Source organism: Suncus etruscus, chromosome 1 (assembly GCF_024139225.1).
Source record: "Suncus etruscus isolate mSunEtr1 chromosome 1, mSunEtr1.pri.cur, whole genome shotgun sequence".
Classification (NCBI taxonomy): Eukaryota; Metazoa; Chordata; class Mammalia; order Eulipotyphla; family Soricidae; genus Suncus; species Suncus etruscus.
The window spans coordinates 194017435-194043177 of NC_064848.1; the positions used below are offsets into that span (position 1 = coordinate 194017435).

At 49.6% G+C, this 25743-nt stretch overlaps 1 protein-coding gene across 1 annotated transcript in view; it reads right to left on the minus strand.

Moving 5' to 3' along the window:
• Positions 1–4367: 4367 nt before the first annotated feature.
• MARCHF10 (membrane associated ring-CH-type finger 10) overlaps positions 4368–25743 on the minus strand; it is a 74201-nt gene continuing 52825 nt past the window's right edge. The window contains exons 6-11 of the mRNA XM_049779090.1: positions 22613–24008; positions 17905–18071; positions 15063–15172; positions 9624–9737; positions 7008–7050; positions 4368–4595 (exon numbers count right to left, since the gene is read on the minus strand). Coding sequence (XP_049635047.1) covers positions 4537–4595; positions 7008–7050; positions 9624–9737; positions 15063–15172; positions 17905–18071; positions 22613–24008 — 1889 coding nt within the window. The 3' untranslated portion in view covers positions 4368–4536. The remainder of the gene's footprint in view (positions 4596–7007; positions 7051–9623; positions 9738–15062; positions 15173–17904; positions 18072–22612; positions 24009–25743) is intronic.

A 25743-nucleotide genomic window follows, 5' to 3' on the forward strand; every position in this document is an offset into this window, starting at 1 on the left:
CAGCACTCAGAGGCACAAGAGGCCAGGACTGTGCCAGCCACATGGCCTGGCTCCCCCAGAGGTGCCAGCCTGCCAAGCAGCCAAGCTGGTGCCTCTTGAGGCCTTGCAGGGATAAAGTGAAGAATGAGGGAGGATCCCAAGACAAGCAGGGAGGAGTAGGGAAGGGGAAATGAACTGGGGGGAGTTAGGGGCTTCAAGGGGTGCAGGCAGGATATGAACATGGTCCTGCCTCCTGTCAGGGATCCAAGCACTTCCCAGCCATTCCCTGCCATCTCTCAACATGCAGCAAAGTTCCTCCTTGCAGTGATTGGATTCCTGAAGTTGTCTAAGCACACGCTAACTTGCTACTGTATTGACCCACATCTTCTGTCTTCCATAATCCAGAGACATCCCTGTTCATAAGGGTCTCTGCAGCTTGGTCTGTGGTGCTCTGAACCATGCTGACACCTTTGCAGCTTTTCTGAGGCCCGGAAGCCCATGGATGGCATCTTTCCTGTACCGGATTGCAGGGACAAGGATGTGCCTTCTGCAGGCTTCATGACATTGGCAGCATTGTGCTCCTGCCCCTTTGCTATTGACTTGTCTTACATGGTGGTGGGCCATGCTATGACAGCTGAGATGGGAGAAGGGGGCCAGTCAGTTAGTAAAGGATTGAAGCACATGCCTTGTAGTCCAGCCATTCCTAAGTCACTACTGCGTGACCCGAGCACTGCCAGGTGTGGTCCAAACCTCTGCCCTTGTGCTCCAAGGACTGAGAATGGGAAGCCTGAAGAGAACTTGCCAGACAGCACACATAGTGGCCCGGCTCTGTGCCCTACTCTGTGCCCGGCTCTGTGCCCAGCCCTATGCCTGGCTCTTTGCCTTGCTCTGTGAGCAGCTGGCAGGCAGAAGCACTGGTGGGACCCTGGATCTTGTATCTGATCCAGACTGTCTCCACCCAGCATGTCTGGGAGAGTGTCCAGAGTATTGGAATGTGAGGGCTAAGTTTGACCTCTTCTTGTAAGTTTTCTCCAACCTCTTTCCATGAGGCAGCAGGAGGAGGAAGAGAAAGAGAAGGAAGAAGAATAAGAGGAGGAGGAAGAAGAGGATGAGGAGGAAGAGGAGTGATGGGGTAGCCAGGATGGGACTATAGGGCCATACAGAGACCTGAAGTTTGGGGGGAAGCAGGGAACTGGATGAACTTTTCTTTTTCGGGTGGGTGGGTGAGGAGAGTTTGGGTCACACTGGCGGTTCTCAGGGTTTACTCCTAGCTTTTTCCCAGGAATCACTCCTGGTGAGGCTTAGGAGACCCTATGTGGTACTGGAGATCAAACTTGGATTGACAGCTTGCAAATCTTACACACTACTCTCTCTTCGGCCCCAGGATTGGATGATTAAAAAAAATTTTCCCCATTACTTCTGCCAGGGCTCTTGTTAGCAGTGAAGGGACACATACACTAGATTGTGATGCTTGCAGGAGAGGAGTCAAATCATCCTTGGGTTGCGAAATCACATCCTTGTTCCCTGGGGGTCTCACCCTTTAGTACTTGTGCATCTCTGGTTGTGGATTTCTGCAGAACTGCATGGACTATGCTCTGACCTTGTGGGAAGTGCTTTGGGGATTGAACTCATGGCCTCACAGTTTGCAAGGCAGTTGCTATTTTCTTTCATTTTTTTTTTTTTTTTTTGTGATGTGCCTGGTGGTGCTCAGTGGTTATTCCTGGCTCTGTGCTCAGGGATCATTCCTGGGGGACTCAGGGAATCACATGTAGTGCTGGGCATCAAATCTGGGTCAGCCACATGCAAAGCAAGCGTCCTCCTCACTATACTATCAGTCTGGCCCAAGCAGGTACTTTTATTTACTGAGCCACCCCATTCCCTCTGTTGAAATTCTAGACACTAATATGCTCATGGATAGTTATTTTTGCTTTCTGGGCTACACTAAGCAGCGCTCAGGGCTTACTCCTGGCTCTGTGCTCAGGGATTACTCCTGGGAAACAATATGGATTCTGGGGATCCAACCACATTCAGCTGCATGCAAATACCTTATGCACTGTATTATCTCTCTGGCTCTTGGGATGGTTGACTATAAAATAAGTGGTAACTTGGACTCAGAAGACAGCTGAGAGCATTGTGGATGGGTATTAGCCAATCTGAGGATTCAAGGATGGGGGACACAATATGAATAGCTGGGGGAGGAATTTTGTGTCTGCATAAGCTGGGACATCATTAGATCACCAAGGACTCTGGGCCTGGCCTTGGTCTCTGTTGATATTCCTGGTTCTGAGGTCCTCAGGTTTGACCCAGAACCACATCTCTGACCAGCTTGGCCTCAGGCTCTCCTTCATCTTTATATCCTGATGGTTTTTTCGTAGAACCCTCTTCCACGTTCCTCCAGCAGTCATGCATGGGTTCACATCTGCCTTGCAGATGTGAGATGATTTAGGCCTCTCCCAGCTGCCTGGTCCAGACATTACCCGAGACACAGCACCTTCCTTTGGCTTTCCCTGTGGGGCTGAGCTCCCCAGCGGTGGGCATCATGTACTTTCCTTGTTGCCTTGCACACCTTCACACCATTTTCAATTCCAGGCACCACATACATTCCCAGAGCTCATGTGTGGCTCCCAAACACAAATACATATGTTTGTGGTGACCACCCTGAGTTCACCCACGGTGCCTCAGTTTCTCTATCCTGGCTTTATTCCCAATCTGTCAGAGAAGGAAGAGAGCCTTTTCAGTACTGATCTTCATCAATGGGGCTCCTATGACTGAGGGGAGGGTGGTACCGATGATATACCCCCTCCTCCCCTTTCACAGAGCCACTCTTGTGTGGCAGCTAGTCCTGGAGTCCCCCTAGGCGTGAGGCCAGGCTGATATAAACAGCAAAAGTCTCCATCCAGGAGACGCTCTGACCTGCTGCCCCTTCTGTGGCTGAGGCAGCCCTGGTGGATTCCCAGATGCCACTAGACTTGTTGGCAGATGTTTTTTGGCATCAGCTCTGGGACACATCTGTTATCTTCAGTCAACTTCAAACTAGTTTAAAAATAAAGGCCCCGGAGGCTGGGAAGTGGCTCAGTGCACTGTAGGCCCTGGCTCTGGTCCCTGCACACACACACACACACACACACACACACACACACACCCCTTTAACACACCCACACATAATATACACACAAATAAAATGAAAATTAAAAACCCATTTTCTCAGAAAGATTTGGGCTAAATACTGCATTTGTGTTGGGGTGGGGCAGGATGGGAGACCCCACTCTTTTTTTTTTTTTTTTGGTTTTTGGGCCACACCCGTTGACGCTCAGGGGTTACTCCTGGCTATGCGCTCAGAAGTTGCTCCTGGCTTGGGGGACCATATGGGACGCCGGGGGATCGAACTGTGGTCCTTCCAAGGCTAGCGCAGGCAAGGCAGGCACCTTACCTCTTGCGCCACCGCCCGGCCCCATGGGAGACCCCACTCTTGGTTGTGATATTCAAACCCCTTTGCTTTTGGAGCTTGCTGAGACTGTGGTGGGTCACAGTTTTCTAGGGGCTCACACGGCAATGCTATGGGCTCATCCCTGACACGGGGGTGGGGTGGGGGGCGCATTGCCAGGGATTCAGCTTGCTTCTTCAAGTCTACAAGGTCAGTGGTTTGTCACCGAGATATCCCCTAGTCGGGGATCAAACCAGGGTCAACATGCAAGTTCTTAACCCCTGTCCTCTCTGTGGCTCTAGGAATGGAGCTATTTACTGGATTGATTCTTCTAGGTTCTTTGCACTTTTATATTTTGTTTGTTTGGGGACCACACCCAGTAGTACTCAGAAATCACTTCGAGCAGTGCTCAGATGACCATGTGGTACTGAGGGTCAAATACAGGACCCCCAAAACCCATTGAGCATCTCCTAGTCCTAGCATCGTGGATTTCCATGTATTATCAGAAGCTGGCTTCCTCCATTTCTTGATCTCTCCCCCCTCCCCAATCTATCTCCTCTTTCTTCTGTACCTTTCCCAACACATAGTTTTCTCACTAATCTCTGACCTTTCTTTGTTCCAAGGCACAGTCCAGTCTTGGGGCCCTAAGATATGAAGTGGGGGTCTAACTAGATCCTGGAGACCCACCCAGGTAGCCAGTCCAGCCTATCTGAGTCCATGGGTATCCAGGCCATGTCATTCCCAGGGGAGAGGCACAGTGGTGGAGGCTTTGAGCTCTGTGGTTCCCAGGGCCTTTGTCCAGACAGATGGGCACAAATACGAGGCAGAGGTGGCTGAATAAAATCAGTTTACTGAGCATACAGCTCTGCTCAGGCCTGGACCTGCACTGCAGCAGAGGGTCCAGTGGCCATGGGGCTGCCAAACAGGGCCCCTTGGACTTGGGTGGCAGGGTCAATGGCTCTCCAGGGCTTGGCGGCTGGACCCTCGCTGTCTGGCCACATCCAAGCAGAGAGCAGCATAGGGTGACAGTGAACACCAGCTTGTTGGGTCAGGAGGAGGGAGGGTGGCGCTGGGACACAGGAGGGACCTCTGTGGGGAGAGAGCTCCCCAAAGCTCCTGGGCGCGCTCCCTTGCTAGATAACCCGGCGATTGCTTGGCGATTGCAGTCCACTTTCATCGCCCACCTCGGAATCTGGAAGGCAAGAACATCTCTAGGCTGGAGTGCTATGGCTGACCTCGGGGTACATGAGCCCAGATCCCTATTCCAGGGCCAGTGTGGGCAACAGAGGCCTGACAGCTGGGATCTGTACACTACCCTGCCCATGCAGGCAAAGGCCTGGAGTGTGTTCCCCCACAGAGAGGGCCAAGGTCTTCCTTCAGAGTTAGTGAGGGAGGTACAGGGTCCTGGTGGGGGGATGAGAAGGCATTGCCTGTCTCTTTTCTTCTTTGGGGAGGGGCCTCAACACCCATCACTGCCTGGGCTTTCAGCCCCCATCCCTCACCCCTCCTGCTCTCCCTCAAAGCAGGTGTGTGTATATGTGTGTGTGTGTAGATGTGTGTCTGAGTGAATGTTATGAGGGTTTATTTGTATTAGGGTCTGTATGAGGGTGTGTGTGTGATGGTGAAATTGTGTGTGTGTGCCTATGTGTGCAAGAAAGGGTATGTGTGCACTGCTCTGACCTGTCCTTGTTCCTGCCCCACCCATACTGTCTCCATGACTGCAGGCCACCTTGTTCCCCCTGTTCCTCCCCAGCCTGAGCTTAGCTGTGGGAGAGTCATTTGTGCATCTGAAAGGCAGCTGGGGGACCAGTGTCACGGAGCCAGGAGAAGTGGTCGGACCTGGGCATGCCCAGGGCTTGTCCCAGCTGCCCTTGGTGGCACCTATTGTGCCAATGTGCGGTCTGCATTAGGAGATAGGGTTCAGCAAGCAGGCAGGCACGAGCACTGCAGTCACAGAGGTGTTGGCATCTTTCTGTACCACCTAGTGTGCGTGATGCTGAGCCTTCTCCCTCTCTGTCACCTGCCAAGGTGGCAGATCACAGCTGTGACTCAGCTCTGGCAGCAGATCTTAGCCAAGTGCTGCTAGCCAGGTGAGTCGAGGCAGGGGCCTGGAGAAATGCTCGGGCGGGCACTGACTGGCGAATCCGCTGGGGCCACCCTGGCTCAGGTGCCAATTGCCAGGTCCCTATAGACCTGGGGCAGGCACTTGCAGCTAGGCAGGAGGGACAGTTCCAGGTAGAACAGCTGCCCCCACACTAGTTCCTGGCTCAGGATTGGTGAAAAAGGGAGCCCAAGGGACTGGCAGGGAAGCCCCTTTCTAAGCACCACCCTAGGGTTGCTTTGCTGTCCTCCAGAGGTGTTCATCGCCCCGTGCCCTCATTCACAGGGGGTCGCCCCGTGCCCCGGTGCATAGCGGTCCCCTTAGCTGCACCTGAGCACAGGGTGTCCGGGTGTCCCTCTGCACACCCCGGTGTTCCCCCATGGGAGTCTCCCGGAGTGCAGTCTGCAGTGCCCAGCACTGGGCACTAGAGGCCACCCTTGGCCGGCCGAGGCCTCTGGGCGCGCCCCAAGCAGCAGATCCCCCCGCGGCAGGAACGGAGAGGAGGGGCGCGGCCGAGACTGGGGCACCTCCGGGCGGGCACTGTCCTCCCGGGGCCTGTGGGCAGGACCTGTCCTGAGCAAGACTCAGCAGCTTTTATCCAAGGCTATATGTCCATAGTGCGCCCCGACCTGGGTGGGGGTGTTGGGGTGCACTCTGGACACAAGGGCCCTCGCAGACCTCCGTACAATCTCCCCTGGGGACTCGGCTGCACTCCTACAGTGGTGCCCAGGCGGCTCTCCTGGACCCCTTTTTGCACCGAGGGAAGGACGCACCCGAGGCTCTGAGAGCAGCCCATGTCGCTGAATGACAAATGGGATTTCCTAGGTTCCTCATTCGGCCCTGATCGTCAGCCTTGTGTCCCCAGGCCCGGCCCATCACCCGAAGGACCAGTGGATCTGCATTTTTATAAACCCCACATAGACACACCCCCCCCCATCACTTACTCCCCTGCCCTCCACATCCCCGTGTGGCCCCAGTGTCCCCGCACCCTGTGTCTCACATCCTAAAGGCAAAGCCCGGCTGGCTGGGATCCCCTGTCCTAAGACTCTCATGCACTTGTCAAACTCCTTCCAGAAAAATCTGCTGGGGCACAAGGACCCAGGAAAGTTGAGTCCTGCAGCCTCCTGCTAGAATTAGGCCTCCCCTGCCTAACTGGGGCTACTGATAGGGAAACCCATTTCTGCCCAGGGCTAAGCACACCCCCAATCAGGGTGTGTGTGTGTGTGTGTGTGTGTGTGTGTGTGTGTGTGTGTGTGTGTGTGTGTGTGTGTGTGTGTGTGTGTGTTTAGGTAGCAGACAGGCCACATGACTTGAACCCCCCACTCTTTTGGCAGGAGGAATTAAAATCTTCACTGCTCCCCGATTTCTCCCTCATGGCCTCAACGCAGTGACAGTAAACCCTCAAAAACAAACAACAACAGAACAAAATACAAAAAAAAAAGCCCTAAAGACAAAAAAAAAAGAAAAAAAAAACCCAAACGGCAGGACAGACCCCCAACCTACTTTCACTTTCTTCTGGTCTGGGCTGTGAGTAATTTCTTGACAACTATGAGGAAGAAGACAATGAGAAATGAATTGTTTTTCCAAGGCAACTGGGAACAGCTGTGCGGCTCCCCTGGGCTGCGGGTGTGCCAGAAGTCCGGGAGTCCTGGGTCTCACCTGATGGGGCAAGGGCAAGGGGAAGGTCGGGAGAGCCAGGGAAGGCCGAGAGAACCCGGGCAGGGGTGGCACTCAGTGCCCACAGGGCTAAGGATGCCGCCATCAGCCCTGGTCACCTTCACAGACCAGGACTGCTCTGGCAGGGTGACCACCGAGCTGAAGGGCAGAAATCTGCCAGAAGGTCGCTGCAGGCCTCGGGGTGAAGGGCAGTGCTAATTGGCCACTTGCCTTGCTGCTGGCTTTTAAACAAGCGCTTGTCTTCTCTGCCAGGCTCCCGCTTCCTCTTTGTTCTGGCTTTATGGCATTTTGAGCCACAATGGGAATCCCTGTGCACTCAGTGGGAGTCCTTTGTGCCAGGGGCCAGGGTGTGGGCCCCGTGCTCGGAACTGTCTCTCTAGGACTGGCCCAGGGTAGGAGGCTTGCCACAAAGCGTGGGGGAGGAGGGCGGTTAGGGCAGAGAAGGCACCACTAGGACAATGATAGTTGGAAATGACCACTCTGGACAAGAACTGGGTGCTGAAAGGAGGGAAAGTGATAGATAAGCGTCTCCTTTTAGGAACCATATTGCAAACCACAGTAAGAGAGAGAAAGGAAGGCTGAGACAGAGACAGACAAAGAGACTGAGAGAAAGAGACTACTGCAGAGGCAGCCAGAGGGGAGGGAGGGTGGTGGGAAATGAGCACTGGTGAAGAGATGGGTGTTGGTCATTTTATGACTGAAACTCAATCATGAACAACTTTGTAACTGTATCTCATGGTGATTCAACTAAAAAGCAAACAAAACAAAACAAAACAAAAAAAAGAACTGCCTCTCTCAAGAGGGGCTTTGTAGCAGGCTGGGGGTGGATTGGGGTGGGCCCTATCACTAGGGCAGCTGCCTGACCAATGAGGAAGCATCTTGGACTTCAGGTCTCTTTCTGTCCATGATGGACAGATGCAGTTTCTTCTGAAGAAGCCTTCATGGTTGTGGAGAGGGTGGCGCTGCTGCTGCCTCCGTTTCCCCAGGGCTGCAGAGACACGCCTCCTGCCATCTCATTGAATAGGGAGTTTCCACCAACGGGAGATCGTGTCTAGCTTCCTATTTTTGGGGTGCAATTGGCCCTCTGAGGTATAATAACTTCTAACTTTTAGAGGTAAAATTCATTCTACCTCCAGAAGAACTAATCAGTTGGGTGAGAGGACTATGGCAAGAGCCTGTCCATCCTCCTGCTTTCAAAGGTGACAAGGACCTGCAGCACTCCAGGTGCCTGAGCTGTAGGATGAGCTGGGAAGCCCAAGTAGGGCCCCCAAAATTCAAAGGCCCTCTCAGCATGGTTGTCCTATTCTCTCAAAACTGAAGGCTAGTCACCCAGGCTCTCTTACTCCTGGCTCTGTGTTCAGGGATCCTCCTGGTGGGACTCAGGGATCCATATAGGATGCTGGGGAATGAATCCAGGATGTCCATGTGCCAGGCAAGCGCCTTCCCCACTGTGCTATCTCTAGACCCAAGTTCGTTTTTCTCTAATAACAAATGGTGACAGCACCAGTAACCTTTATTGCTTGGCTCCCCAGCTCCCAACTCCCTAGTTAAGGATCCCTAAATTTCAGAGTGAAACAGGCAGCAGAGACCCTGGTGTATTTAAAAGGAAAGAGCCTTCACTGTGTGCCCATGTGTTGTGTGTATGTGAGTACACGTCAGTGTGTGAGTACATGAGAGTATAAGTCTGAGTTTTCCTGAGTGCGTGTGTTAACGTGTTTGTATGAGTGTGCTTGAGTGATTCTGAGTAAACCTGAGTGCTGAGTGTGAGTCTGCATGCGTCAGCAGGAATGTAAATGTGTCTGTTGAGTGTGAGTAGTAGGAACATATGAGAGTGAGGGTATGGGATCTGGAGTGTTAGTGTGAGTAAGAATGTGAGAGTTTGGGGCCGGGCGGTGGCGCTGGAGGTAAGGTGCCTGCCTTACCTGCGCTAGCCTTGGACGGACCGCGGTTCGATCCCCCGGCGTCCCATATGGTCCCCCAAGCCAGGAGCGACTTCTGAGCGCATAGCCAGGAGTAACCCCTGAGCGTCACTGGGTGTGGCCCAAAAACCAAAAAAAAAAAAAAAAAAAAAGAATGTGAGAGTTTGAGTATTAGTGTGTAGGAGTGTGAGTGTGAGTATAAGAGCATGTGTGAGTGTGTGTGTGTGTGTGTGTGTGTGTGTCCCGGACTATCTGGCTGGTCTCTGTTTCGGTAGGTAGCTCTCCTTATACTCCCTTGCTCAGATGACCATCGATGACTTTAATGACCACTTACATTTAATATGAGCCACTAGGTGACCATCATCCCTCCATCCCCCTTTGGCTAGAGGGCCACTGTCCATCCACTCCATCAATGTTGTCAATGTTATCACATGGGCAGGGTCCTATCCCACCAGATTGCACAACTGATAAATAGTCCTGCAGGTTGGGGGTGCTACATGGGGTTCGGGCGGGCCTGACTTACCCTTTCTATGGTGACCAGGTTAGAGCTGAGTCTCATGAGTGCTGCAAACCGTTGCTCATAGAGGTGAAGCAGAAGCACCAGGTACAAGCCTGAATTCATCAGCTGGCTTTGTGTCTACACAAGGAAAAGAAAACGCTGAGGCTCCTCCACAAGGGGCACGATGGTTGGACCAGGAAGGTGGCTCAAAGAGCTGGAGCACAGGCTCCATAGGTGACCTCAAAGCACCAAGGATGGGGTTCTAGAATCCTCTTCACAAAAATAATTCATGCCCCAAAGTATGCAAGAACCAAGGCCGAGGAGGAGCAGAAATGGGGCTGGAGTCCATTTCCTGTCCTTCCCTGAGGAAATGCAGAGACCTGGGCAGCCATTTGAGATTCCTCTCACCTCAGCCTGAGGGCACCCTGGAGGAAGCTCCAGGCCAGGAGCAGAGCCTGAGCAGTGGCTTGTGAGAGCAGCCCCTGGTGAGGGAAGCCTCAGTCTGGGGAGAGAGAGCTTGGTCAGCAGCAGCAGGCGCAGTTGTGAGGTGAGAGAAACCTCCAAGAGGAAGGAGTCTTCAGATGATCCTGATTGAGGGTGGTGGGATGCTGAAGTCCCACAGTGGGCAAAGAGTATGTGGGTAGTGACAGAAGTCCCTTCCCTGGTGTGCCTGGACCATTGGTGCCAGGTCTTCGCCCTGGACTTATATGTGAAAATGCTGCAGAACGAGGGAGGGTTGAAGGCACTGAAGGGGCAGAGCGAGGACCTGTGTGCTCGGTGCGTGTGAGAGGCAGGTGTGTGTGTGTGTGTGTGTGTGTGTGTGTGTGTGTGTGTGTGTGTCCAGGGTAGGTCTTCCTGCCTGAGGCGGGACCAAGACCCAAGGACAGCTGGTATGCTATGTGTCCCTTTGGAAGGCCCTCTCCCACCTGCCCTTCCAGGTGATGCTTGATGCTTTCCTGACCATTGGGCATCTCCATCAACCTATTACTCTCCCTTCTGTCCATTCTGCTGGCCTTGGTGTGTTGTCTTTGGGCTTTAATTTGGTGGGCTCTTAGAGTTTCCTTTTCTTATTGGTTCTGGGGCTGAGGGTTTTTTTTTTGTTTTGTTTTGTTTGTTTTTTTGTTTTTTGGCTTTTAGTTCTGGGTTTTGTGCTGCCAGGCCTGACCCTTGTACCTGTCCTGGACAGGAGCATCAGGAAGTCAATGGCCTCATCTCTGCTCTGCAGCTGTGGGGTATCTCTGGGATAGAAGTTCAGGCACTTGGGCCCGGAGAGATAGCACAGCAGTGTCTGCCTTGCAAGCAGCCGATCCAGGACCAAAGGTGGTTGGTTCGAATCCCAGTGTCCCATATGGTCCCCCGTGCCTGCCAGGAGCTATTTCTGAGCAGACAGCCAGGAGTGACTCCTGAGCACCGACGGGTGTCCCCCCCCCCAAAAAAAACCCCAAAATAACAGAAGTTTGGGGCGTGGCCTATGAACCACCCTTGGCAAAGAGGAAGCCAGACGGGCCTTGACATGGAGACCTCGATCACCTTCCTTCCAGGGAAGGCCACTCCCCAGTCCCTTCTGGGAACGGATACAGAGTGCTTCTTTCAGGATGAAGTACTGAGAAGGGAAGGGCTCGAGTCAAGGGGTCAGGGGGAGGCATGGAACTCCACCAACTGAAAACTTTCTCAGGAATAAACTGACAAGCTTGGAGATTATATGGGATGTCAGGGATCAAGCCCAGGTTGGTCATATGCAAGGTAAATACACAACCTGTTGTACTATCACCATGGCCCATAGACCCACCTTTACAGACCCCAACACCTGGGGCTGGAGGGAGATTGGGCTGGAGGGAGAGCATTTGTCTTGCATGTGACACCCTATGCGGCCCCTTTAACATTATTCGGTATGATCCCTGAGCACCACGGGGTGTGGGCCAAAAACCAAAAGTGAAATGAAATAAAAAGTTCCAGCAATTGTCCTTGGCAGTTGGTCTATTTTCAGCCTTCAGTCCTGTTTAAGGGCTCCTCTGCCTTAGTCAAGAGCAGGCAGAAGCCACTTCTTTCGCTGTTCTCTTAATTACCTCTCGATGCAGCCCTGTGCCTTCCTTCAAATTTGTTCCTCTTGCCGCCTCATCTGGGAAGCCTTCCTAACCTCCCACTGAGCACCTCCCCAGGCACCAAGTCTGGTCTCCTCTCGCACTCCCCTTGGCCTTGGATATTGTCCCCTGGTAAGCCTCGAAGTGAACCCAAGGCTGGATGGCAAATCAATTAGCTGGAACATGGCACGGAACCATTGGGCTTGTCAAAGCACTCAGGGAAATCATTTATGTTTTATGACTCAACAAGGCCTGGAGGCATGCAGATGGGGAAATAGCCACTAATGTTTTCTGCAGATCATTTGGAAAAGCCACTCCTAGCAGCCAGTGTCTCCTTTCTGGTCTGTGGAAGGGAACATGCCACGCAATCCCATAAACTGCGGTGGCTCCTCTCTGTATGTCCTTTGCTTGGGGCATGAACACGGGGCAGTTTCAGGTCATCCTGTGAGTCCCAGCGGTGCCCCATGTGTGTGGGGCAAGTTACAAAACAAACTCTGTATTGGAGGTGCTAGTCTCTGGGTAGCTCGCCATCCACTCCTCCGCTGATAAAACCCCTATCTGGTCACACTTGGGAGTTGGTGTGCAGAGTGGGACAAGGATCTCCCTGAAAGAGAACAGGCATGAGAGCCTTAATATCAGTGTTCTGCAGGGCTCAGCCCACTCAGCAGACATTTTCTCTCCCTTTCCCCCCTCATTTAGTTCATAGTTTAGCTCCCTTGAAAATTCTCCATGTAGCTGGCACAAAGAAGCAGGTAGCATGGTGGGGATGGGGGAACGGGGACTCCATTAAGTCTTTCAATAAATATGTCCTCAAGAAGCTCCAAGGTTTGCAGGTGATTAGGTGACTGCATGTGTCTGCCCAAGGACATCAGTCTGTGGCCAGCGAGGATGGAGGCCCTCACCCCTAGCATTCCCACACCCAGGTGAGAATTATAGATACGATTCAGGTCAAGTATCTAGATATGAGATTGGGGGACAGAAGAGACACCTACCTATTTGCTCTGGGTCTCCATGTCCAGCTCAATGACAGGATGACAAAAATGACTGATTTGAGGTCAGATAACAATTGTGACTTTTGACTTTACTGGCACGGAATTGAACTTGCAGACAGGCACCAGAGTGGCTCCTTTTCCAACACAGTTACTTTTCAATCCCAGTTCCCTTGCACCCAACCTCATACTGATTCAGTGGGGCTGAGGTGGGTCCCATGCATGTTCCTTTCTCTTTTGGTGGGGGCCACATCTGATGGTGCTCAGGGCTTACTCCTGTCTTTGCATTCAGGGATGACTCTAGTAGGCTTGAGATGCTGGGATAGAACCTGCATTACCCACATGCAAGGCAAGCTCCTTACCCACTGTACTGTGACTTTGGCCCCAAGAATAAGCCAAGTTGGCTGATAATGGTTTCTATGCATCCTCAGGCTTGATCCCTGAGCACAGAGCTAGCTAGCTTTGAGCACTACTGCATAAGGTCCCAAACTAAAAAAGTTAAACTTTCATGTGATGTGAATTTTGCACATTAATAAAAAAGTAATGCCTGGACTCATTTCAGACTAAACAATTCAGATTCTCCGAAGCACCAGGAATGCCCTTAACAGAGCTGCCGGCATGTGGAGTGGGGCAGGCTGAAACTCGACCTCACCAACTTCATGCTAAGCTCTCCTAGGGCCCTAATTATTCTTTCCTAATGATTATTAGAAAAAAATTATGAGCGGGGAATGGGAGTGGGGGTGGGGGTGGTGATGGTGGTGGGTTATATCATTAATGAAAATAGTAAGAATGAGTTATTTTCACTTGATAAGTATTTATGGCTTAACCAGTACAGGTTCCTAGATTAACATGGAAATACCACGTGAGCCACAAGACAAGTCACATATGTCATTCGGAAATTCCTCATAGCCACATGAGAGAAGCAAACAGAAAAAGAGCACATGAGTATATCTGAGTAATATATTTAACCCCTAGATCCAAACAGTTATCTCAATATGGAATGGATAGGAAATTATGATTCCAGGACCAGAGAGAGCGCAGCGGTAGAATGTTTGTCTTGCACACAGCCGACCCTGGATGAACCTAGGTTTGATTCCTGGTATCCCATTTGGTCCCCTGAACCTGCCTGGACTGATTTCTGAGCACAGAGCCAGAAATGAGCCCTGAGTGCTACAGCCAGGTGTGGCCCCAAAACAAACAAACACAAAATTATGATTCCTTCCCCTCTTTCTTGGCATCCTGCTTTGGAAGCAGGTGTGTCCTGAACACTTTAGTTACATGAACATTGACGGTGACTACCTGCCTGTGGCTTTCATACTGACAAGGCAGCTCTGGATGGAAAGGTGTTTGCCTGCAAGTTGGGCAGTTCACGACTGTCCTGGTCGTGGCTAAATATTCTCACAGCCCCACCTGAGTAGAAGGAACTCTGCACAGCAGTGGAAATGTAACCCAATGCTCTGGAGAGTTCAAGCCATGAAAGTACATGAGGGCAGAAGAAATGGTGTAGAGGTTAAAACTTGTCTCATATCTCAGGGGCCCTGGTTAGAATCACAAGACACCACTTTGGGGTCACTCCTGAGCACAGAGCCAGGAATTGCTGGTATAGTCCTCCGCAAAAAAAAGCACACAGTAGGTGTTTTTTATTCACCTTAAAGCAGGTCCTCAGTGTAACCTGATATATAAATTGAGAGCCATACCTGCTGATTTTCTTTTTCTTTTTTTTTCTTTTGATTTTGGGGCCACACCCGGTGATGCTCAGGGTTTACTCCTGGCTATGCACTCAGAAATTGCTCCTGGCTTGGGGGACCAGATGGGATGCCGAGGGATTGAACCACGATCCATCCTAGGCTAGTGCATGCAAGGCAGACGCCTTACCACTTGCGCCACGGCTCCGCCCCCTTGATTTTTTTATTATTACTGAAAACTTCGAAATTATTATTTTGCTTTTTGGGACATACCCAGTGGCACTCAGAGGTTACTTCTGACTCTGCACTCAAGAATCACACACTTGTCTGTGGCTCTGGGATCACACCTAGAAGTGCCGAAGATCCACTAAGTAATGTGGAGTGATACTGGGAATTGAACTTGTGGCCTCTTATCTCTGCCACGGTACCAAAGCTGGTTTTATTTTCCTGTTGTTATTCAACCTAAATGAGCTCAGTAAATAAGGGTGTGGAGCCAAACAGATTTGGTTATTCATGTGTGTCCAGTGGGCTAGCAAAGTTTCCTGCTTTTATCTCTAGGAACCAGTGACTAAGACTTTTTCTGTCCAGGGCACCAGTTTAGTAAGAGGCCTTGTATTAGAAGTGAGCCCAACAGACTCCCCAAGCCCTGGCCAAGGCCTCATCCATCCTCCCCTCAGGAAGGGCCACTCACATAGGCCAGGAGCTTACCCGAAACTGCTGGTGCTTCTGGAAGAACTCGGTCATGTTGAAGTCGGCCAGGTCAATGATCAGGCCTTTCTTACACATCTCACAGGTCTTCACGGAGTGCAGATCAGCCCCTGAAATAGGAGAGAGAATGTTGGCCAGTGGGACCTGGGTTTGCTCCGTGCCAACACTTGGGGTGTTCTTGTGTTGGCATTTGGAGAGGGAGCTGTGTGTTTCCACAATGTGAATTATGGGAGTCCATTTTAATTATTTTCCCAACGCCAGGGGTCAAACCCAGGGTGTCACACACTCAAGGCATGCACTCTGCCCCTGAGCCTCTTTCCTGACCCCTCACTGGCTTTTTTTTTAATATTTATTATTTTATGTAAAAGTGTTTTGGTTTTATTTTTGGCTTACACCTGGGTCCTCTTATCCCAGTGCTTAGGGGTCACTCCCGAAATGCACTCCAGCCCCTTGAGCTCTTTTTCTGGCTGGCAACCTTCTTTTTAAGGCCAACCACGTTCTGGGAAATGACCTTGAATCTGAAATCTGAACCGGTTCCTTTGTGATCATTCTCACTGTTATGTAAACTTTATATACCAGAAAGTCCTGAGACTTTCTGTTTAGGTATAAACAAACACACCGATTCTTACAGCAGAATCACCATCTGGAGGCCCCTGTCCCCCTAAGACAGGTGTTTGCCAGTTGGGCCTCAGCTTTCTGTCCATCTCAGACAGCTCCAAGCCAAGAATCTGGGCGAGGCTTGGTGATGGCAGAATCACTGGGACCCTGCGGTTTCCAGAATGGCCCTGGCAGCTTCCTGTTAGGGAACAGTGAGGGCAGTGGGGCTGTGACTGTACCAGCCTGACCACCTCAGAGCCTGTGCACAGACAGACTCCTTCTGGGGAGAGACACACCAGGCACTTCCTATGTGACTATTCTATTTTGAAAAAACAAGCTTCTTGATCAGCGTTTTTTTCTGCATATGCTGTGCCAGAAGTGGCCAGACTGTCTGTGACCTTTGCCTGTGAGCAAAACTTGTAGCTGACACCTTCTACTCTAGTGGTGGTGGGTGGGGTAGGGTAGGGAGCTGCTTGTGGCCAAAGATGGTGTTTTTTGTTTTTTTTTTTTTTCCTCTGTGCTTTTGCAAGAAGAGGACCAATCTGAGACAGGCGGGTGCAGTCTCTATACTCCAGAACTACTCCCCCATCCTCCCCTACTCCCCCACTGTAACAGTGAAGAAATCCTCAACAATGGAGCATTTCAGAGCACAAGGCTCTGGAGACTTGCCTTATCAGCGTTTAGTTCTCTTGTTTGCTTTGTTTGTTCCAGCTTGCTGCAATGCTTTAGGCTATGAGGATCTCATAGGACTCCAGTCTAATCCTGCCCGCCTGCCCATGTGAAGGTGGAAAGAGCTGGCATTTATCAGCAGTTGTTAGCAGCACTTTCACCACACATTTAATGCGTGATAGTTTTTCATGTGCTAGATGTTTAATTGGCCCAAATTTTTAGTAAGATAAAAGTGCCACTGTCAGAGTCTTTTGCAGGACACAGCCCACTTTTTTTCTCCAGTGCTCTCTGAAGTCCTGAGAGTTCTGGGAGAGTTAGCTAAAATGATAACCCAGGGAGGAAGACAATTTGGGGTAAGGAGAGGAACGAGGAACAAAACAGAGGGATGGGATTTAGCTTGGGGCTAAGGCACTTTGAGAGAGCTTTGACTGAAAGCAAGCAGTTTGCTCAGAGAGTTGGAATGTTCATGGTGCTCTCGTCTCTCATTCCTTAAGGTACAGATTTTACTGCTTTGTTGTCCCCCCACCCCAAACTGTGCCCGAAGCAAGTGCCTTATATTCAGCATCCTCCCTGGCTCCTGAAAATTATTCTACTTATTCATTTTTTGCAACCACATCTGGTGATGCTCAGGGGTTACTCCTGGCTCTACATTGAGGAATTACTCCTGGCGGTGCTCAAGGGACCATCTGGGATGCTGGAGATCAAACCCAGGTCAGCCCCATTTGAGGCAAACTCCCTACTTGCTGTACTAGGGCTCTGGCCTGAAAACACCATATTTTAAAGGAATTTCCTGCTCTTTGCCAAGAAAACTAGGGCCAACCCAGTGAGGAGGCCACAGTCAGGGGATGACATCTCAGTGGGGACAAAGAGTCAACAGCTCCAATCATGAGGTCTTTGAAGACAGAGTCCCAGAAGCCAGCTCTGGTCTCCTTTCTCCAAGCTGGCTCAGGCTTCAGGTGGTTGCTTTTTGTAGCTCTCCTGCCCAGTGGCAGCTTTGCTGTGTCTTAGGTGACAGCCCCTACCCCTACCAATCAAGGGGAGCAGAACAGAGTGGCTGGGTGACTCTGGTTTAACCAGAATTAAACCACTGAGCCCCTTATAGCTTCCTTCCTTCAAGGAGTTCAAGCTGGCTTCTCAGTCAGGCCTGTGGTGGGGTTAGAAATCAGCTGCCTGGGCCCGGAGAGATAGCACAGCGGTGTTTGCCTTGCAAGCAGCTGATCCAGGACCTAAGGTGGTTGGTTCGAATCCCGGTGTCCCATATGGTCCCCCGTGCCTGCCAGGAGCTATTTCTGAACAGACAGCCAGGAGTAACCCCTGAGCACCGCCGGGTGTGGCCCAAAAACCAAAAACCAAAAAAAAAAAAAAAAAGAAATCAACTCCCTTTGGTTCAGGAAAGTTATCTCAGTCTTGGCATAAAACATAAGTCCCTTCTGACCCCTACTCTGCATACAGCTGACTTCCCGGGTTCCGAGAGCAGGTGAGCCGGGCTGGGGGACCAGCTGCAGCGATGCTCAATGCTTGGAATCCTGGGCCCAGTGCTGCTCTTGTGCATTCCTGTTCCTTCTTCCTCACTTACCTGAAGTGATTTTCACCTTCAGCCACCTTTTCAGGCACTCCTGATGAACAAACTGCAGGCTTCCCACACAGGCACATGGCTCCAGGAGGGGATTGGTGGGGGACCCCCCAGGTATCTGGCAGATACGACACAAATCTCCTTCTTCTTCTTCGTCCTCCTCCAGGAGACTAAAGGCAAAATAAACAACGAAGGGGGCTACACAGTGGCTCTTCCCCCCAAATATCCATTCCTGGATATGTGGGGTGGGGGGAAACAGGGGTCTCCTCTTCCCTACACCTTCCCAGGGTTCCCCCTCTGCTCCTGGAAACCTTCCTCGAGTGCTGGCTGACATGCACTTCACTGATTCCTCCATCAGGCACCTTCCCAGGATGAAGGGTGAAAGGCACTGAAGCTTGGCATCTGGAGGGCAGGGCTGGGACCCCACTCCTTGCCGAGGCAAGGAGCTAAAGCTGGGGCTAATCAGTGAGTACCGGGGGATTTGCACTCAGAATCTGGGCCCAAGGCTTGACCCTAACCTTTTGATGTGAGGACTCTGAACTGGTCATTTAGAATTAGGATGTTAATCCTCTTGAGCCACCTGCACCAGGAAGCCTTGGACAGGATGCAGGTGATGGTGGAAGTGAACCTGTTTGCAAACTATGGCTCATGCCAGGGTCTGATGAAGGATTTACACAGACAACATACTGTGGAGGTTGGTTACAATAAATGATGAAATCTGAACCCGAGTTCATCCAGCTTTAAATTTACCAACAAATTATGCCAACTATTTAGGGTATAAGCTACTATTTAGTGGGTTCCAATGAGGATGGAGTGAATGAAATTGTGTGCGACTATATTTGTGTCTAGTGAGGGAAGAACAGCTGGTGAGTGTTAAGGAGGAAGGATGTTAAGAAGCCCCCAAAGTTTGATTTTTTTGGATTCTACCCAGAGTATTCAGGGCCTATTCTGGGCTCAATGCTTAGAGTGGGGGGGTCACTCATGACAGTGCTCAGGGGACCATGCATGGCAGGGATGGAGCCTGGATCTTCTCTACGCCAAGCATTGACTGCAGCCTGTTGGACTATCTCTCTCATTCTATTTTTGGTTCTTCAGTATCCTCAAGGGACAAGGAAATGTCTGGTCCAGGAAAGGGAACTAACTGATTTGGGGCTGAAGTCACAGGAGAGAAGGAAACATATGTTTGGGTTTCTTTTGAGATCCTCTCTAAGAAAAGGAAGTTCAGTGAAAAGGAGCAGAATTGTCTTTTTTTTTTCCCTATCAGAGACACAAACAAAAGGAGAGCTTGCAACATACTTGTCAAAGCCTCTCTATCTCCAAGATGTCTCTACCTCCCAGAACAAGCTAGAAAGTTACTTTGATCCCATTAGGCTGATGCTTAAGTACACACACACACACACACACACACACACACACACACACACACACACACACTATATATATATATATAAAGGGTTCTTTGAGAACCAGGTGGGAGGGAGTTTTCATACCATCAGTGATCAAAATGAATTAGAGTTGCAGATATTAAGATGACCCAGTAGGTAAGGAAAAAGCAAAGAAGATTAACAGGACAGAATAGAAAGCCTGAGACAGGCTTACTTCTTAGTTATATGACAGGGGTGGGGGGGCTCTGCAGGCCAGTAGGGACCACAGGGTAATTGCAAAATGTCCCTTGTACCACAGAACAAGCAAGTTTTCTATGTTAACTCCAAACTGTAGTTGATATTAAGCTCTAAGTGTACAAAGTAAAACTGTAGAGCTTTTAGAAGAATAGGAAGACCCTTTACAATCAATCACTCCAGGTTGTTTTGAGACAGATACAAATCACACAATGCATAAAGAAGATAGATGAATTTGACTTCGTTAAAAATCAAGAGTTCATTTTCATTAGAAGACATCAAGAAAGAGAAAAAGACAAACTGCAAATTGGGAAAAGAGACTTCTAACGAATGACTGACTGTCACAGGATTAGATGAGAAGGCAAACAATATAAATGGCTCCTAAAATAAAGGGGAAATATTCTCAAAGAAAAATGGGCAAAAGCTCTAAGTATTTTACAGAAAAGGAAACACAGATGGTCATTTAACATTTAAAAGAGCACATAAAATGCCTAACCTCATTAACAGTCATGAAAATGTAAATGCAAGTCACAGTCTCATTTTTGCTCCCTGTCAGACTGGCAGAAAACGTGAAAAGCCAATCACGACAAGTGCTGGCAAAGGTGCTCAGGAGCACAGTTACCGAGGAGACCAGAAATTGGAAATTTTCAGTGGAAGTTGTACAGTTGCCCCAACCCAGCGATTCCTAGAAAAGTATTCCAGAGAATTCTTCCCACGTGCACCCAGAGACATTTACAGGAATGTTCCTGAGATATGGCTTGCAGGAAACAGTAAAGAAGCCAAATGTCCGCTGGCAGGGAAATGACTAAATTGTGGCATATCCTGACAATGAAATGCTTTGCAGCAGTGAAAGTGAATGAATTAAAGTTATAGACAACGACAAGTTTGAGTCTCTTTGAAGATGTAAAGTGGAAAAGGCAAGTTGTAGAACAGAGATTCCATGCCCACTGAGTTGGAAAATAATTGTGTCATTTCTACAAATTAAAAAAAATTAAAGCCATATATTATTTGGAAATACGTAGCTTCAAAGAAGAAAACCATAAAGCAAAACAAACAAACAAAACCCAAAATAAATCCCTATCATTGTGACAAAAGACAAAGGAATAATAAATAAACACAGAGCTAGAATGGTCTGGGGGAGAGCAGTCTGAAAGGTTTCTAGGGGTGGTGAGATGAGAATAGGGTGGGGAATGATTTCCTGGGGGTTTCTGTAATATTCTCTAAGCTGGAAGGTAGGCATAGAGTTGTCTGAATTTTGCTTTCTTGATTCTCTGCATATATGTATGTTATGTACTTATTTTATATCTATTTTAGAGTAACCAAGGGAAATTTTTTAGTGTAAGTGGCACTGGGCACTGGGCTTGAACTATTAAAATAAAACATATTATAATATATGAACCATGGGCCAAGGAGACAGTTCAGGGGGTAGCATCACATACAATCCCAACAGCTCTGATAGGAATAAGCCTGCATTGCTAGGTGCAGCCCCAGACAAAAACCAACACACACATAAATCAGTTTTCTCTTTTTTTGGGGGGGTCACACCTCGTGGTGGTGGCGGCACTCAGGGATTACTCCTGGCTCTGTGTTCAGAAATCACTCCTGGCAGGCACGGGGGACCATATGGGATGCCGGGATTGGAACCGGGGTCCGTCCTGTGTCGGCCGCATGCAAGGCAAATGCCCTACTGCTATGCTATCGCTTTGGCCCATGAATCAATGTTTTTCTAAAAATTTCTTTTACATATAGAGGTAAAAAGTCTGGAAACAAAGTTTTAAGCAGTGCTGAACTCTGATTATAGTTATAGTAATCTTTTTGGCTTTAGGGCAAATCCAGTGGTTACTCCTGGCTCTGTACTCAGAAATAAGTCCTGGCAGGCTTGGAGGACCATATGAGATGCTGGGGATACAACCCAGGTCCATTCCGGTTGGCCACATACATTTGCCCTACCACTATGCTATTGGTCTAGCCCCAATAGTAATATTTTGTTTCAGTGTATGTTTAGTATTTTTAAGGCAAATATATATGTTTTGGGGGGCCACATCCTGCAATGCTTAGAGGTTATACCTGAGCACCTAGGAATCATTCCTTGAGGTACCATGGGGACCCTGGGGTGCCAGGATTGAATTTGGGTCAGCTGTGTGAAAAGCAAGCACCTTATTCATTGTACTATCTCTCTGGTCCTAAGGTGAATATTTTTGAAATATGGAAAGCATGGGTTCATTCGATTTGGAAAAGAGAGTTTTGATGAAGAAAGTGCACAAATGACAAATGTCAATGCATTGCCCATCAGGAATGCCTTTTTAAAAGGCATCATTAAATTTTTTTGTTTTGTTTTTGAGCCACACTTAGGGATTACTCTTGGTTATGCACTCAGGAATTACTCCTGGTGGCCGAGAGGACCATATTGGATGCAGAGGATCAAATCTAGTCACATGCAAGGCAAGTACCCTACCCACTGCACTATAACTGGCCCTCAAGGCATGATTTGTAGCATCATTTCAGATCCCAGAAATGGATCTAAAGTTGCAATTTGTCATTGGTGGGGATGAGAGGGCTTGATGGCCTTTGGTTCTTAACCATAAGGGTTAGTTGGGGCCCCTTGTTTCATATAGGAAAGCAAGATGTGGCTAAAAGGTTCATTTATTCCTGTAACTGGATAAAAGACAGACAAGAGCCTTTTTGCTTTTTATGTTCTATTCTTCCCCTCCTGTCTAATTAAGTATTACAGAATTTTCAGATGTAACAAAGAAAAACTGATAGGCTAATAGGTGGCTGAGGCTCAAAGGCTCTTTCCAGAGTCGAGGTGGCTGAGGGAGAAGAGGGCAAACACCAGAAAAGTGAAAAGGTGAGATCCCACATAGCATTCCAAGGCAGCTTTAAAAAGTAGTCAGTTTCACAGCCGTGAACCCTCCCAAGATATTTTCACAAAAAGAGGGTATCAAAGAAAGGGCTGCTTGGGGGAAGAGCTTATTTTTTGCTCTTTCATGCAGAAGAAAGAGTAGCAAGACCCACTAATGGACACACCACTTATTTCTGCATTAAAAAAATGGCATGAAACAGAGATACCCAGATTTATGCAAGCTCCTTACCTTTCCTGCAGCTTCTTGAGTTTCTCGGGGTTTGCCTTGATCTCAGGGGCTCCCTTTTCCTCTCCCATGCCAGAGACTGTTGCCCTGTTCTCTTGGCCACTTTGACCTGGAAATTCTGACACCGCAAAGGTGGTGAAAGGGATATTTTCTTGCAGGGAGTCAGGGATGGGCAAATGGTCTTGCAAGCTCATCCTTGCTGGCCAGGTGGTGGGTTCCACTGAGCGAAAGTGGCATGGAGGGTTTCGTGGATGGCATGGGGTCTCCTGGGGTTGGCTGGATAAAGTGGCATTATCTTCTCTCCTGACATCTTGTTCTTGGGCACTGTGAGATTCAGAAGAGCTTTGATTTTCAATATTGGCCAATAGATTCCTGTTTCTAATGGGACACAATGGCTGGCGCATGTTAAACCTCGAGTTGGCCTCTGAGCGTGATCTGTGAGCTGAAATTGTTGACAAGTCGACTGGTGGGATGTGGCTTAGAGCAGAAGGAATGAGTGACCTGGGAGTGTGATATGTGGGATTCAGGGATGATCTTGGAGCCCGTGGTCCCAAAAGAAAGTAGTCAAGAGAGCTACTGGAATGGTTCAAGTCGGCTTGCCAGATTCCTAGACGATCACGGGAGCTGGGCCACTCTTCCAAGGGGACAGCTTCTCTAGACTGGGGTCCGGCTCTGAGGCCATCGAAGTCTAGACTGCATCCAGATCTGGTGACCCATGAGTGAGGGGTCCTCTTGTCATGTTCACGATCACCCCTGTCATTCTCCTTTGAAGTGCTCCTGTTAGGTAGCAAGGGGTCACAGAAGGGTCTCTGCCCAGGGGAAGGTAGCGCTGTCATTGGTTCCCCTGCAGTGCTCACACCCAAGGAGCCATGGCTGAACTCACTTCTAAAGGGATTTGGCCTCCAATTTGCAGGATTTTCTTCAAAAATCTTATTTTTGGTCAGAGCAGCCGAGGCCGTGAGAAACCGGCTTCTCCTCTGATGGGAAGGAGAGCTGGCTGGGTACATGCTGGCCGAGAGCAGCTCTTCCTCTGTGCGGGTTTCCTCATCTGTGTCCAGTCCATCTCCCCCAGGGTTCAGTGCCATCTCTGTATAAAAGTCTTTATCTCTGAATCCAAATGGTTTCCTCCGGGCCGTGTCCAAGGAGGCAGTGAGGAGCGGTGGCCCCAAGGCCTCACTCAGCCCCCAAGGATTCCTTGTGGCCTGGAAGGGCTGAGCTTGGGGTGGATGGAGCCTGTCATGGGAAAAAATACTGGGGTCCCACCTCTTGCCTCTCTTAAGGTTACTCTCAGCCATGGCCATATTCTGTGAGTAGGGGCCTATGTTTCTTCTCTCTTGAGGTGGCCTCTTCAGCTTAGTGTCACCTGCCCAGAGTGGGCCTTCTTGTTGAACTATTGAGTCTGAAATGAAGAAAGATACAGTTGTCATTCTCCCCCCACAGCGAGTGTCCCTTAGAGCAAGCCACTGGCCCTATGGAAGGACTCAGGTAGGGGTGGTCAAGGGACATGAGTGTGGCTCATGAGAGTTAGCTCTGCTTCTCTGCGTCCCACTTCACTGCGTATGATGGTTTGAGGGATATGGAAGAAACTGAGGATGCCAATTCTTTCTGCACCAACTTTGAGAAGGATTGTCCCAGCCCAGGTCAATCAAAACTACTGGGTGGGGCCCAGAGACATGGAATAGTGGGGAGGGTACTTGTTTTGATCCCTGGCATCTCATATGGTTCCAAAAGCACCGCCAGGATTAATTCTTGAGCACAGAGTCAGGAGTTACTTCTGAGCATAGCTGGGTGGGGATTCCAAAACAAAATAACACTCCCCATCCAATTAAATCTCTCAAAGAGGGAGTTCACTTCAGTCTTGCTGGAAAAGGGAAAACTTTCCACTACAACCTCCAAAGCTTTCTCCTCCAAACTCACTCAGTGCTTGCTTGTAGTGCTCCTGCTCCATGTAAAACTTAACAAAACCATTCTCTGTCCTAGCAATTTGGGGATGAGGCTCTGGAAGGTGGTGTCCAGCTTAGCTCCAGGGGTAATGTGGTGTTTTAGATACTACTTAGTACAAATAAAAAAAAAGAAAATCTCTCATGAAATCATCTCTTCTTTGTTACTAGCTCTGAGGCCAGGGATAACCTGGCCTGTGACTATATTCCTCCCTCTTGCCCCCTGAATATAAGCAAAGGCAAAGGGAAGAAGATGCTCAGGTGAAGAAGGGCCTCCAAGATAACCCAGTAAGAACTGGAAGCTTCTGGAAGACAAGAGCTGCCCCCATGCTCTAAGCAAACTAAGGAGACTTCAAATGGGAAGGAACACCAGCTCAAAATCATCCCTGAATTTCTTGAACTCGGCTTCTGAGACAAAGGAAGTGGAAATCTCATATGAGTCATCACATGATTTAATGCAGGTCACTGGGCTGCCGTCCACCGCACTGGTCTCTAGACAGTAGAAACAGCAAAGTGAGGGGTCAAGCTACAGTTCCTGGGGGGTTATTAGAGCACCCGAATGTGTCTGCACTTTTCTTCCTTGGTCCCAGGGCTGACCTTCCTCTTTAGAAATCCAACCAGTACTGTGTGTGTGTGTGTGTGTGTGTGTGTGTGTGTGTGTGTGTATTTCCTTCCACTAAAGGTGGCAGACTCTACCATTCTATTTTTATGCTATTTTTATCCTATTTCTTTTGTCTATCAAAGAGGGAGCAGATTTCTGTCGCTCCAGGGCTGGGAATAAGCGCCCGATTTGGTATGCTAGGGCTATGCTATTCATAGACCTGGGCCCTGCACAGTTGCCTGGTCGTTCCCTGGCTCTGCAGGCTCCAGTTGGGATGGGAAGGGCCTGGGGTTCTCAGGGGTTCAGTAGGGAGTCCCAAAGGAACAATCTGCACAGCAGGGCCTGCGCAGAGGCTCTCTCTCATCTAGTCTTGATCATGGGCTTGACCTGTGGTTTCTGACGTTTAGTCCATCACTGTTTTCTTCTGGTTTACGTTGTGGCTGATGCTTTTTTGTAGGAAACTCGGCAGATCTGAAGGTGGAGTGGGAGGCAGTGGGTTGGGCATAGTCTGAAGCTCAGCAGCTGTGGCTCTGCCCAGGATTTTGGGCCAGAGTGCACCTGGGCTGCTCTTCACGAAGCCACACTTCGAAGCT